The sequence below is a fragment of the Oncorhynchus nerka genome, linkage group LG20 (assembly GCF_034236695.1).
Source record: "Oncorhynchus nerka isolate Pitt River linkage group LG20, Oner_Uvic_2.0, whole genome shotgun sequence".
NCBI classification, from domain to species: domain Eukaryota; kingdom Metazoa; phylum Chordata; class Actinopteri; order Salmoniformes; family Salmonidae; genus Oncorhynchus; species Oncorhynchus nerka.
In genome coordinates this window covers 51,890,844-51,904,521 of record NC_088415.1, presented here as the reverse complement: position 1 = coordinate 51,904,521, position 13,678 = coordinate 51,890,844, and the positions used below count along the sequence as shown (strand labels likewise).

General features: G+C 45.5%; 1 protein-coding gene across 2 annotated transcripts in view; it reads left to right on the top strand.

The window, feature by feature from the left end:
* The window catches only part of LOC115102733 (receptor-type tyrosine-protein phosphatase S-like), a 111,072-nt gene that overhangs the window by 76,817 nt on the left and 20,577 nt on the right, over positions 1-13,678 (top strand). Inside the window, exons 11-23 of one of the 2 annotated variants that reach the window (XM_065005573.1) lie at positions 29-165; positions 644-788; positions 3,537-3,857; positions 7,599-7,792; positions 8,130-8,156; positions 8,448-8,565; positions 8,747-9,388; positions 10,682-10,776; positions 10,952-11,205; positions 11,305-11,392; positions 11,555-11,770; positions 12,043-12,200; positions 12,882-12,994. In XM_065005573.1, coding sequence (XP_064861645.1) covers positions 29-165; positions 644-788; positions 3,537-3,857; positions 7,599-7,792; positions 8,130-8,156; positions 8,448-8,565; positions 8,747-9,388; positions 10,682-10,776; positions 10,952-11,205; positions 11,305-11,392; positions 11,555-11,770; positions 12,043-12,200; positions 12,882-12,994 — 2,508 coding nt within the window. The remainder of the gene's footprint in view (positions 1-28; positions 166-643; positions 789-3,536; positions 3,858-7,598; positions 7,793-8,129; positions 8,157-8,447; positions 8,566-8,746; positions 9,389-10,681; positions 10,777-10,951; positions 11,206-11,304; positions 11,393-11,554; positions 11,771-12,042; positions 12,201-12,881; positions 12,995-13,678) is intronic. The other variant, XM_065005572.1, reaches the window with a different exon arrangement.

The following is a 13,678-nucleotide window of genomic DNA, read 5'->3' as shown; positions in this document are numbered from 1 at the left end:
GTCCTCTCTCCTGTCCTGTCCCCTGTAGTTCCAGGGCAGCCAGGGAAGTTCAAAGTGGGAAAGGTGACAGACACCAGTATACAGCTCACCTGGGAACCGTCCTACATCAAGGAGGGCATCGTCAACTACGAACTGCTCTACAAACCTGTCAAGTTTGGCAGCCTGGTAGGACTTCTTCTTCAATACGAAGTACATTTCATTAAACTTTTACTGCAGTGGGCTACATCAGGGTCACACAGAGTTGATTCTTGGTAGTCTCGATCAAGTACACCTCACACACATGGTTATTGGCTTCAAAGAAAGAAGACAGCTGTACTATGTCAGATATAGAAATGTAATCAGTTTGGAGTTTGCATCCCAATACTACACTTGATATACATCACAGAAAACTGAAATATAACAACATTGTTTGACATAGAAACACCAGATTCATCTTTGCTAATTATGAAATTTGTTAATTATGAAATTATGAAATATATTAATGACATTCCAAAGACTGCAGGAAAGAACTACGATTATTAAATTGATATAATACACACAGATAATCCAGAGTAATCCCTCCCTCCCTTTCTTTCTTTCTTTCTCTACCCCTTCTCTCTTTATTTGATTCATGTTCTCTCTTCCCCATCTCTCTCTCTAACAGGAGAAGTTGACATTCGGGCCCAGGGCGTCGTACACAGTGGAGGGTCTGAGGGCTAATACAGAGTACTCCTTCTCCCTGGCAGCCATTTCCAACAAAGGCATCGGAGCCTTCACTAACGAGCTGGTCCAGAGGACATCACAAGCCAGTATGTTTTCCTTTGTCACACCTGCAAACACAACACTATGTAACGTTAAAGTGTTCTGCACTCCTGCTGCTTGTCATCCCACACAGCTCCAGAGTCACTGGACCCTGGGAGTCGTCCACACACTTTCTTGTCCTCTCATCCATTCCTTTATCCTGTGCACTCGTCCATCCCCCTTATCCATCTCCTCTGTATTTGGAGTGTGCCTGACGTCCAGCACACCAGCACTTTGGTTTTTACTCTCATTTGTCTCACACAGGGAAAAGTCCCAAGCGGACCCCTTTCTGTTTTTCCCTCCTCTTTCGCTTTCTTCACTCCATACGGTTTCCTTTCCTTCAAAGTTGGTCAAAAGTGGACTTTTTTCTCCAGTTCAGGTCAGCTCACTGTTACAGGTCAAATGTCAATAGTCGTGAGGATATTATATATGTTTTGCCTTTATTAGAGGTAAGTGTTGGAGGCAGTAATAGGTCTGTATCCTGCCTTAAAGGTAAAATATTCCTTTTTAATATTTAATTATGTATTTGTTACCTGGGAAAAATGTACACCTTATGACTTACATAAGACGTACATTCACCAACAGAATCTTTCTACATGCCTTACCTACAAACGGAGGTTAGACCCGTGGGTGGCTGTTGAGGAGACAGCAGGCTGGGGAGTGACTGAATGCCTTGTATTTCGTGGAGCAGAATGCATTTCACACTCAGCTTGGCACAGTTAGCGTGCCACTTGGCTTTGGTGCACGTCGTGAATGTTCCCCCAGGCTACTGGTACTAAGACTGCAGCTCAAGTGTCAGACTCACATATCCGTCAAAATCCCAAAATACTCCAGTCAAATGCACACTTTTCCCTCTGCACCTTTATTTGGTCAATGTTTCGGTTCAGTGTGATGTGTGGTGTCTCTGGTTGCATGGTAAGAAGGTCCTGTCTGCTATTAGTCGGAGAGACGGGTGAGTGTCTCAAACAGTGCCTGTTTATGTCTTTTATCTTTACTGCTCTTGTCATGTGCCTTCACTCTTGTTCTATCTCCTAGTTCCTCTGACGTTGCACGAGGTCAACTTTCATGAAAGTATTTGTTTTTGGTTCCAGTTTCAAACCCTGCTCTCCACCTTTCTCTATGACATTTCAAATCCCCGAACCTAATTTTAAGACATGAGATAGGGCAGTTAAAGAAGCACTAAAAGATATAAAGAGTTTGGCAAAGTTCCAACACAATTATTACATTCCACTGAGGAGGTCAAGGAACCGTTGGTAGCAAGACAGAAGGATTAACTGCTGAACTCTAGACAGTATCTGTGTCGTTCCACCAATAGACTGACTTTTAGGTAGTGTAATTTTGTAAAAATATATATTTATTTCACCAAATGTTTACATTCTGTCAGAAAGAGCACGTTGAAGTTCATCAATCAGTCAATCAAATGTTATTTATAAAGCCCTTTCTTACATCAGCCGATAGCACAATGTGCTGTACAGAAACCCAGCCTAAAACCCCAAACAGCAAGCAATGCAGATGTAGAAAAAACATGTTTTCCCATCTCAAGAGGTTAAATTAAGAAAATGTAAAATAATATATATATATATATATACATATATATACTGGCAATTAAAGTAACAGGGTTAACCGTAACAGGATTGACCTTAACAGGATTGACCTTAACAGGATTGACGTTTTCAAGCAATAAAGCAGTAAGCAATAACTCCTCTTGTGACAGGGGGGAATGGAAGCTTTGTTGTGTGTCACAGGGAGGGAAATTAAATGCAAGATTCACAATATATATATTTTTTTAACACATTTCATATCTATCTATGAGTAACAGTGTTGACGTGCAATTAAAAAGGAACGGTTTCACCATATTAAAACAACAGTTCAGTTCACATAACAGGGTTGACCTAAATTCATCTTCAGAAATGACTTGGTCAAAGTAACTAGGGCATTGTTGGTGAAAACATTGCGATTTGGGGGGGGGGGGGGGGGGGGGTTTGAGTGAGTTGAAGTCTTTATAATCTAAAACCTGAGGAGAGACATGTCAAAATGCATTTTCCATGTGGTCTATATTAAGATGCTGAGAATATAAATGTACTTCTTCTATAGAAATGGATCCTCCCTATCGTTTAATAAATCGAAAGCAGATCATTCAATCAACATTCCTACTAGTCCCAGCCTAGGGGGCATGTTTTAATGCGCTTGGATCCCAGGAAAACAATGAATTTCTAAGTTGGGTCCCAGGCTGAAAAGGTATAAGAACCCTTGACCTGCAGTATAGCTCTGTTCTTATCCAGCCCCACTAAGCTAGTCATAAATAATTGTGCTGCCATTGGTCAGAGCAGACAAGTGAAAGCCTTTCATCCGGTATCAGTTGCATATCCTCCTGGGCGGTAATTAAGTTGTCCACTCTGCATGGATACCCCCTGCCTTCTCCTTTATCTTATTACCTAGCTAACATTATTAATTTCTTTCTTCCGCCATAATGGCTTTGTCTTCCGTGTTGGAGCCTTTGTTTCTCTGTTTAGCTGAGTCATGTTTGTTTGTCTTTAGAGGCCTTCTCTTTTCATTTAGTTTTGTATTATTTTCCCTTATAGTTGAGTTTTCCTTGGTTTAGTTTCAATTCCTTTTTCCACCATTTTCTTATATTATTGTTTTGCTTGGTGTTTTCAACCTCTCTCTGTCACTGTCTCTTTGCTTTCTCTTTCTTCGCTGCGTTCCTTACTCCCCTGCCCCTGCAAATTTCCTCTTCCTGCCCCTCGTCCAATCAGAGCCATCGGCTGCGCCCCTAGGCGTGTCCTGTGACAGCCCCAGGTCCACCTCCCTGAGGGTAAGTTGGAAACCACCACCCACTGAGACCCAAAATGGCGTGCTGACTGGCTATGAGCTGCGCTACCAGCAAATGGTGTCTGGGGCCAGGGTCGAAGGTCAGGGTCCGGAGGTGAAGGGGCCTCCCATCCCCCCAGAGCAGGGGCAAGTGGTGTTGGAGGGGCTAGAAAAGTGGACCTGGTACCGTGTTATCCTGGCAGCTTTCACTACCGAGGGGTCCGGACCGGAGAGCCCGGCGCTGCTCTGCCGCACGGACGACGACGGTGAGTATGTGTGTGTATGTGTGTGTGTGTGTGTGTACATTGATCAACTGATCAATGTATTGATAGAGTAATTATATGTTGTGTGTGGATGATGGCGCCAGAGGAGATGGCAGCCGTTTTACGATCACCTAACAAATTGTGCTTTTGTGTGTGTTTTTTCGTGTTATTTGTAACTTATTTTGTACATAATGTTTCTGCCACTAAGTCTTATGACCTAAAATATCTTCTAGATATCAGGACAGAGATTACTCACCCCATACTGGAGGAATACTTTTTCCTTTAACAAGTCAGACGGGAAAGATTTCCTTCAGACGCCCGACAAGACCCTCATCCCTATCATTCGCTGGAGAAAGAGACGGAGGTATCGAGGACAAAGGTCTGGGTGCCTTGTAAAGAACCGACGGATAATCTCCCTTCACCATCGATCCTATTAGCCAATGTACAATCAATGGAAAATAAAATAGACGAACTACGATTACGTATATCCTACCAACAGGACATTAAAAACTGTAATATCTTATGTTTCACTGAGTCGTGGCTGAACGACGACATGAATAACATACAGCTGGCGGGTTTTAAGCTTTTTGGCAGGATAGAACAGCGGCCTCTGATAAGACAAGGGGTGGCGGTCTATGTGTATTTGAAAACAACAGCTGGTGCATGAAATCTAAGGAAGTCTCGAGGTTTTGCTCGCCTGAGGTAGAGTATCTCATGATAAGCTGTAGACCACACTATTTACCGTGAGAGTTTTCATGTATATTCTTCGTAGCTGTCTATTTACCACCACAAACCGATGCTGGCACTAAGACCGCACTCAATGAGCTGTATGTAGGCATAATCCTCCTGATTCCTGCTTACAAGCAAAAACACCAGGAAGCACCAGTAACTTGGTCAATAAGAAAGTGGTCAGATGAAGCAGATGCTAAGCTACAGTACTGTTTTGCTAGCACAGACTGGAATATGTTCCAGGATTCTTCCGATGGCATTGAGGAGTACACCACATCAGTCACTGGCTTCATCAATGAGTGCATCGATGACGTTGTCCCCACAGTGACCGTACATACATACCCCAACCAGAAGCCAAGGATTACAGGCAACATTTGCACTGAGCGACAGGGTAGATCTGCCGCTTTCAGGGAGTGGAACTCTAACCCGGAACCTTATAAGAAATCCCGCTATGCCCTCAGACAAACCATCAAACAGGCAAAGCGTCAATACACTACTGAGATTGAATCGTACTACACCGGCTCTGACGCTCGTTGGATGTGGCAGGGCTTGCAAACTATTACAGCTGCGAGCTGCCCAGTGACACAAGCATACCAGATAAGCGAAATTACTTCTATGCTCGCTTCGAGGCAAGTAACACTGAAACATGCATGAGACCATCAGCTGTTCCGGATGACTGTGTAATCACGCTCTCCATAGCCAATGTGAGTAAGACCTTTAAACAGGTCAACATTCACAAGGCCGCAGGGCCAGATGGTTACCAGGACGTGTACTCCGAGCATGCGCTGACCAACTGGCAAGAGTGTCTTCACTGATATTTTCAACCTGTCCCTGACTGAGTCTGTAATACCAACATGTTTCAACAGACCACCATAGTCCCTGTGCCCAAGAACACTAAGGTGTAACCTGCCTAAATGACTACTGACCCGTAGCACTCACGTCTGTAGTCATGAAGTGCTTTGAAAGACTGGTCATGGCTCACATCAACACCATTATACCAGAAACACTAGACTCACTCTAATTTGCATACCGCCCCAACAGATCCATAGATGATGCAATCACTATTGCACTCAACACTGCCCTTTCCCACCTGGACAAAAGGACCACCTATGTGAGAATACTATTCATTGACTACAGCTCAGCGTTCAACACCATAGTGCCCTCAAAGCTCATCACTAAGCTAAGGACCCTGGGACTAAACACCTCCCTCTGCAACTGGATCCTGGACTTCCTAACGGGCCACCCCCAGGTGGTAAGAGTAAATAACAACACATTTGCCACGCTGATCCTCAACACGGGGGCCCCTCAGGGGTGCGTGCTTAGTCCCCTCCTGTACTCCCTGTTCATCCATGATTGCGTGGCCAAGCACGACTCCAACACCATCATTAAGTCCACCGACAACATAACGGTGGTAGGACTGATCACCGACAATGAAGAGACAGCCTATAGGGAGGAGATCACACTGACAGTGTGGTGCCGGGACAACCACCTCTCCCTCAATGTAATCAGGACAAAAGAGATGATTGTGGACTACAGGGAAAAGGAGGGCCGAACACGCCCCATTCTCATCGACAGTACTATAGTAGAGCAGGTCGAGAGCTTCAAGTTCCTTGCCGTCCACATCACCAAACACACCAAGACAGTCATAAAGAGGGCATGACAACGCCTATTCCAACTCAGGAGACTGAAAAGATCCTCAAAATGTTCATCAGCTGCAGCTGCAGTCCCCTGACTGTTTGCACCACTCGGCATCCGACCACCAGGCGCTACAGAGGGTAGTACGTACGGCACAGTACATCACTGGGCCAAGCTTCCTGACATCCAGAACCTATATACCAGGCGGTGTCAGAAGAAAGCCCTGAAAATTGTTAAAGACTCCAGTCACCCAAGTCATAGACTGTTCTCTCTGCTACCACACGGCAAGTGGTACCAAGTCTGGGTCCGAAAGGCTTCTTAACAGCTTCTACCCCCAAGCCATAAGACTCCTGAACAGCTAATTAAAGGGTTACCCAGAACCCTCTTTTACCCTGCTGCTGCTCTCTGTTTATTATGTATGCATAGTCACTTTAGCTCAACCTACATGTACACTACCGTTCAAAAGTTTGGGTTCACTTAGAAATGTCCTTGTTTTTGAGAGAAAAGCACATTTTGTTGCTCCATTAAAATAACATAATATTGATCAGAAATACAGTGTAGACATTGTTAATGTTGTAAATGACTATTGTAGCTGGAAATGGCAGATTTTTTATGGAATATCTACATAGGCGTACAAAGCCCAATTATCAGCAACCATCACTCCTGTGTTCCAATGGCACATTGTGTTAGCTAATCCAAGTTTATAATTTTAAAAGGCTAATTGATCATTACAAAACCCTTTTGCAATTATGTTAGCACAGCTAAAAACTGTCCTGATTAAAGAAGCAATAAAACTGTCCTTCTTTAGATTAGTTGAGTATCTGGAGCATCACCATTTGGGGGTTCGATTACAAGCTCAAAATGGCTAGAAACAAAGAACTTTCTTCTGAAACTCGTCAGTCTATTCTTGTTCTGAGAAATTTAGGCTATTCCATGCGAGAAATTGCCAAGAAACTGAAGAACTCGTACAACGCTGTGTACTACACCCTAAAACAGAAAAACGCAAACTGGCTCTAACCAGAATAGAAAGAGGAGTAAGAGGCCCCGGTGCACAACTGAGCAAGAGGACAAGTACATTAGAGTGTCTAGTTTGAGAAACAGACTCACAAGTCCTCAACTGGCAGCTTCATTAAATAGTACCCGCAAAACACCAGTCTCAACGTCAACAGTGAAGAGGAGACTCTGGGATTCTGGCATTCAAGTCACTTTTACTTTATATTTTTTACTTATGTGTTTTTTTCTACCTAACACTTGTTTTTCTTAGAACTTTTTAAAGCATTGTTGGTTAAGGGCTTTTAAGTAAGCATTTCACTGTAAGGTCTACACCTGTTGTATTCGGCGCGTGTGACAAATACAATTTGATTTGTGTGTGTTCCTCAGTCCCGGGTGCGGCCCCTCGGCAGGTGGAGGTCCAGCCCTTCAACTCCACGGCCCTCAGGGTCACCTGGCGATCTGTGTTGGCAAGGCAACGCCAAGGCCAGATCCGTGGTTACCAGGTGCACTATGCTCACGTGGAGAGCAGCTCATCACGCACCCTGCCCCGGATCAAAGACCTGCTATTGGACGACAGCCAGGTGATGTCATCACTAATCTTACTATTCTTACTTCCAATTTTCTTTAAAAATATTTAATTGGAGTATCTTCACAACAGTGAAGTGCACACTTAAAAGGATAACGTACACCTTTGCCAGCTGTCACACCTCTCCAGATCACGTCAGGTTTGTAGCGCTAAAGTGAAGCAAATCGTTCGCCTTACATTTATCTCACTTTGAGACTTTGTAGTTAAAATGACTTCCCCCTACGCTCTTATTTCCTCCTCCTATATCTAATCTCCTCTCTTGACTCATTCACTTCTCTCTCTCTCTCTCTTCCCTCTCTTTCTCTCCCCTCCGCGTCTTCCCGTGGGATCAGTTTGTGGAGGATGACTTTACTGAATACGTGAGTAGGGCTCATTCTGTCAGTATTAAACGGAACCTTATGTGGTACGTTGCATAAGGAAGTTATGAAACCCTCATTAGGAGATGCCTTCTATTTGAGATACATCCAGTTTGTAACATGTTTCTATGTGAAAGTAATAGGGCAGAGTAAGTTCATGCTCATTGCTGTTTTAGTGGAGATAGGACAAGAAAGGAAGGGGTAGGCAGGAACGGAGACGGGAGGGAAGAAGAGAGAGAGATGTTTTATAGAGGTTTAGCTGAAAAATAAGTGTGTGTGTGTGTTACCCTGTAGGAGATGATTGTGGGGGGTCTTAAGCCAGAGACCTCTTACTCTGTGTCTGTGGCTGCTTACACCACTAAAGGGGACGGAACACACAGTAAAGCCAAGGTGGTGCAGACACTGGGGATTGGTGAGCATCACACACACTCAAAAAAGGATGAGATCACTTAAAAATGCACACACCCATAATACACACAAAATACACCCAGGCTACAATAGCATATTACACATATTATACAGTATATTCATGTATTAAACGTACAATGCATAACTGACATGTTTGTGCCTCTCCTTCCTGCTCTTGTCTGCAGTGCCTGGTGCCCCCTCCCTGTCAGTGCGCCCGGGATCTGAGTCCTCCATGGTGGTGAGATGGGGACCCCCTTCAAGGGGGTCAGACTCAGGTCCAGGTGCCAAAGGGTCTGAAATTCAGATCCAGGGTTACCGGCTACAGTTTGGGCTGAAGAATGCCACTCTGGACACTATAGTGGAGTTTTCGTCCAGGGAGCGAATGTACACTCTCACAGACGTAATTCCAGGTTTGACCTATGTCGTTACTCTTTCTGCCAAAAGCCGGTCGGGGTATGGAGATGAGTCGTGGGAGGAACTCGAGATGCCCGAGTACCCACCCAGGGGGTACCCCCAAATCATGGAATCCATTAATGCCACCTGCTGTTCACTCCAGTTCTCCTGGCTACCCCCTGTGCCAAGCGAGCGAAACGGCGTGATCACTGAATACACAGTAGCTTACCGGGAAGAGGGGGGTCTTGACCCTATGGGCATTGACCCTCTCGGTCCTCCTCGCCAGATCACGCTCCCAGCCAGTGAGTCCAGCTACACCATCCTGGGCCTGAACCACAGCACTGGGTACGAGGTGCAGATGTGTGCTCACACCAGCGTAGGTCCCGGCCCCTTCAGTCCCCCGCTGCTGTATCGCACAATGACATTCGAGACAGGTAGGGCTGGCCTGGGGCCTGTGCACAGGGCTCAGGAGAAACACCCCTATTCACTCTAAGCACTGGTCTAGAGTCATATTTGTCTGCCTTAATCTGAACCTTGAATATCATAGTCCAAAATGCAAAAGCTGACTCTGGGCCAGTTCTAAGGAGTGACTTTCATCCACAGAGTGGTTGAAAACTGCAAAGTCCACTGGAAAATCCCAGTCTCCTCCACCCACCCACACCCACCACCTCCTCCCTCACCTACCCCTCACCTCCAAGGAAAATGGACTGAATGCCACAGGAATGAATGTATGGAGAACACTCTCACACACCCACAGGTAAAAGTCAGTAGAAAAGCCGGGTAGGTTGTGAACTGTGAGGTAAGTGTTGAGTCTTGGCTCATTGGCTGAACGAGGCATTAGTTTAGACACATGGTTGGTATCTAAAGGTAAGCTTTTACATCAGTCAATCCCTCACCTCCTTTTGGATTGACTGAACCAATTCCAACCTTTGTTGACATGTCGTTGGTGTGTTTTTTAACCCTAACACTCCCAGCAGGCACTAAACCACTAAACACACACATTCTTCAGTTCTGTTTCTCTCCCTCCACTCCTCATTCTGATCAATCAATCCACCTCTTCACCTCCTCCTCCTCCAAACCTTCATCTATCGTTCCCACTAACTTGAATTCAGATCAGTCTAAAGACATGCTTCTACCCCATCACTCACACAGACACCCACTCACAGGTCTACAGGGTGGAAACGGAGGAGTGGAGAGGTTGATTGGCACAGGGCAGTCTAGATTGACCCTGCCTTGACTGTGTCTATATGTATCTTACAGGAGAATGATGTACGTCTAACCTCCCCTCATTCCCTTCACAGCGACCCCATAACCCTTTGAGAAGATAGTTATTTCGAAGTTACATATTCTGTGTGTTCTGTTCTGGGAAATCTACCAGAGCGAGTTAGGCTAGAATGAGATAAAGTAGGATTAGGCAGATGATGTCGTAGTAAAGAGGAAGTACAGTGCACACAGGAGCCAATGGTTCTTATCTCTTCTATTCTTCAATTCTATTCACTCTTATTTGGTACCCAGTGCCCATATACGTACTTCCTAAAGAATGTTGAGATGTATGACATCACTGTCATGTCCTTCTTCATCTTATTTTAGGAATGGGGATCCTTTGTTATAGTTCTACTAGAATGGGTTGGTAGCCTCTCCACAAAGGGTTGTGGACCGTTGAGACATGTGAATAGGGCGGACTACACCTCAACTGATCATTTGTTTGTTCTCCATCTTCCAATCAGATGTCCCGAGAAACTTCTCAGTGAACTTGGCAACCAAGACGAGTGTTCTGCTGACCTGGGAGTTCCCAGACAGCCCCTACCCATACCACTTTACTGTGAGTGTGCGCGTGTGTGCGCGTGTGTGCATGCATGCATAAACATCAGTGTGTCTGTGTGTATGTGTGCGTAAACACAATTGTGCGTGCATGTGTGTGTATGTCGCTGCGTGTGTATATAACGTATGTACAGTATGATCTTAGCCGTAAAATACCCCTATTCTATTCCTCCCAGGTGGAGTATAATCATCAGAAGATGGAGGTGGATGCCAGGCTGAGGAAAGCAGTGATCCCCAACCTGCAGCCCGATACTGACTATGACTTCAAGATCACCTCCCCCGAGGGCAACATGGGCCGGCTGAGGCACCGCATCCTAGCCAAGACGTCTCCACTAATCGGCATCCGTCGTCCAGAGATAGACCACACCCGGGACACGGAGACCACCATCACCATCATTCTGCCTTCACTGGAGAACCGCAGCCCTGTCAAGTAAGGCCTACCTAGAGGATGGATTTCTACTGATTTTAATGGTGTTTAGAATTTGCAATATTTTCTGATGTCCTGTGTGTTGGTTGTGTCTCCCTCTAGGAACATTTATGTGGTGGTAGTTCCACTGAGGAGGGCAAGGGGGGTCATCAGGCATCTCAAGAGCCCAGACGAGATGGACCTGGAGGAGGTGAGAGCTATGGCAACCCTATGCTATGGGAACACATGACATGGCTGGTCCTCTCTCTGAGAACCTTTGCTCTTTTAGATTTGGTTTCTTAATGTTGACATAAATTTTTTTTTTAAACGTATCAATAACATCCGTCTCTCTTTCTCTTCCTCTCCTTCCCAGTTGTTGGACATCAGTCAAAGACAGAGGGACTCTAGACAGCAAAAACAGGTTGACCTGCGTCGAGCCTACATCACTGCCCGCTTCACCCCTGATACCCTGCCAGCCTTCTTCACTTTGGGGGACCAGCTGGACTACGGAGGCTTTGAGAACCGCGCTCTAGAACCGGGACAGGAATACGTGTTCTTCATCCTGGCAGAACTCAACGGCACCACAGGGGTACGGGGAAATCCAATGAGGATTTTTTTGGTTTGTTTTGTTTTTGTGTGATTGCATATAGGTATTGTAGGACAGTGTGTATCTCTCTCACATAGTCACGTCTTCTCCCGCATTCTCAAAAGACAAGCTACTTTGGCATGGCCATGAACAACACTGTTAAGGCAATGAAATATACAGTATATCACTTGACGAATGGAGAATGAAAAGGCAATAATGTTAATTTCCCCTCGTGCGATATGTATTCCTCAATGTGCTCTGTTTGTGTATTGTAGAAGATGTACGGGGCCAGCCCCTACACAGACCCAGTGATAGCCCCCGACTCAGACCCCCAGCCCCTGGACGCGGGGGACGGTCTGATCTGGGTGGTGGGACCCGTCCTGGCCGTGGTCTTCATCATCTGCATCGTCATCGCCATCCTGCTCTACAAGAAGTGAGTGAGACCCGGGGAGGGAGCACTGAACTTACACAGGGGTTGTATATCTAACAAGTATAACACACTCAAATCAGCTTGCTTGCTTTGGTATAACCAGCAAACATGATAATATGCTATTCGTCTCGAACATTCTAACGCGCTATACCTCGCTAACACATACGTTATGGTTCTATCCCATGACAGCCATTGAAATGTGTCTGTTTCAACTTACACAGTATACTGGCATATTAACAGGCATAGAAACAAGGGACAGGATTGTAAGGGCAGCTAGACTGACCCAGCCAAAGAGATGTGTCATCCTTAGTAACCCAGCCATCAAGCTTTTGAATACAAATGTATCACATTCCTCTTTTCATTATTCACTCCCTCGCTCGCTCCTGTTTCGGAAGCAGCAAGCCAGACAGGTGAGTGTCGGCCATACTAATTAGTTGGTATATTGTGTTGGTGACATATTTAGATCTAAGGACAAATGATATAGTGTCAATTCAAATGCTTAATTGGCAGTACAGCAATTTATAGAAATAATACAGTCTAAAGTATTTAAAACTTGTGTTCATTGAACTCAATTGTGGTGAATACTGTTAGGTCAGTCATGACCTCTAACGCCTCTACTCTCTCTGGTGTGTCTCTTGTCTGGTGATTGTCCTGTTGTGTTCCGTCTCCCTGGTCCCTGAGCAGTAAGAGGAAGGACTCTGAGCCAGGCACCAAGAGCCTTCTGGGTAACGCTGAGATGATGGCCCATCACCCCACAGACCCCGTCGAGATGAGACGCATCAACTTCCAGACCCCTGGTATGCACAGACAAACGCATGCACCCACGCACACATGCACACACACACACACACACACACACACATTTTTCGATAGCACATCTGTTCTTGATAAAAGAAAGAAAAGTTGCTGAATTTATATGGTGGGAGGAACTGCAATAAAGAACAAAGTGAATTTCAAGTGTAGAAAGTTACCACAGAAAACACACCACACAGGGTCAGGTTTTATAACCCTCTGAAGCTTCCACCAGGGTTTCATTTCCTTCTGAGATCAAAATGGCTGTCCTCCAGGTTAGTACAGTTAAGATGAGTCATCGTCCGTGAGTCATACCTGTGCAACGGGCGGCACGGCACTCTGCCCAAACACTGTAACCGTCTCAGTGTCTGCCCGACCGCCCACAGTCCCACCTGGCAGGCGCTAGATAAAAATGCCAGAGAGGACAGAGGTGTCACCACTGTCAGAACTGAAAAACACTTACATGACCTATTTGTTCTTGAAAAGATGAAAGGTGAGAGTTAAAGTTATTTTTAGCCAATAGAATTATATTTCTGTCTAGAATGCGTGGTGTAGATCTTCCTCTTTTCCTAGCGTGGCCAGACACGGCAGACCCACTCCGCCTCCACACCCTCTGTGAGTCCCACCTCCAGCTGCTCTGGTGTTAATTCCCCCAGGCTACGCCTCCGCCACTTCCTGTTACCCTCTGT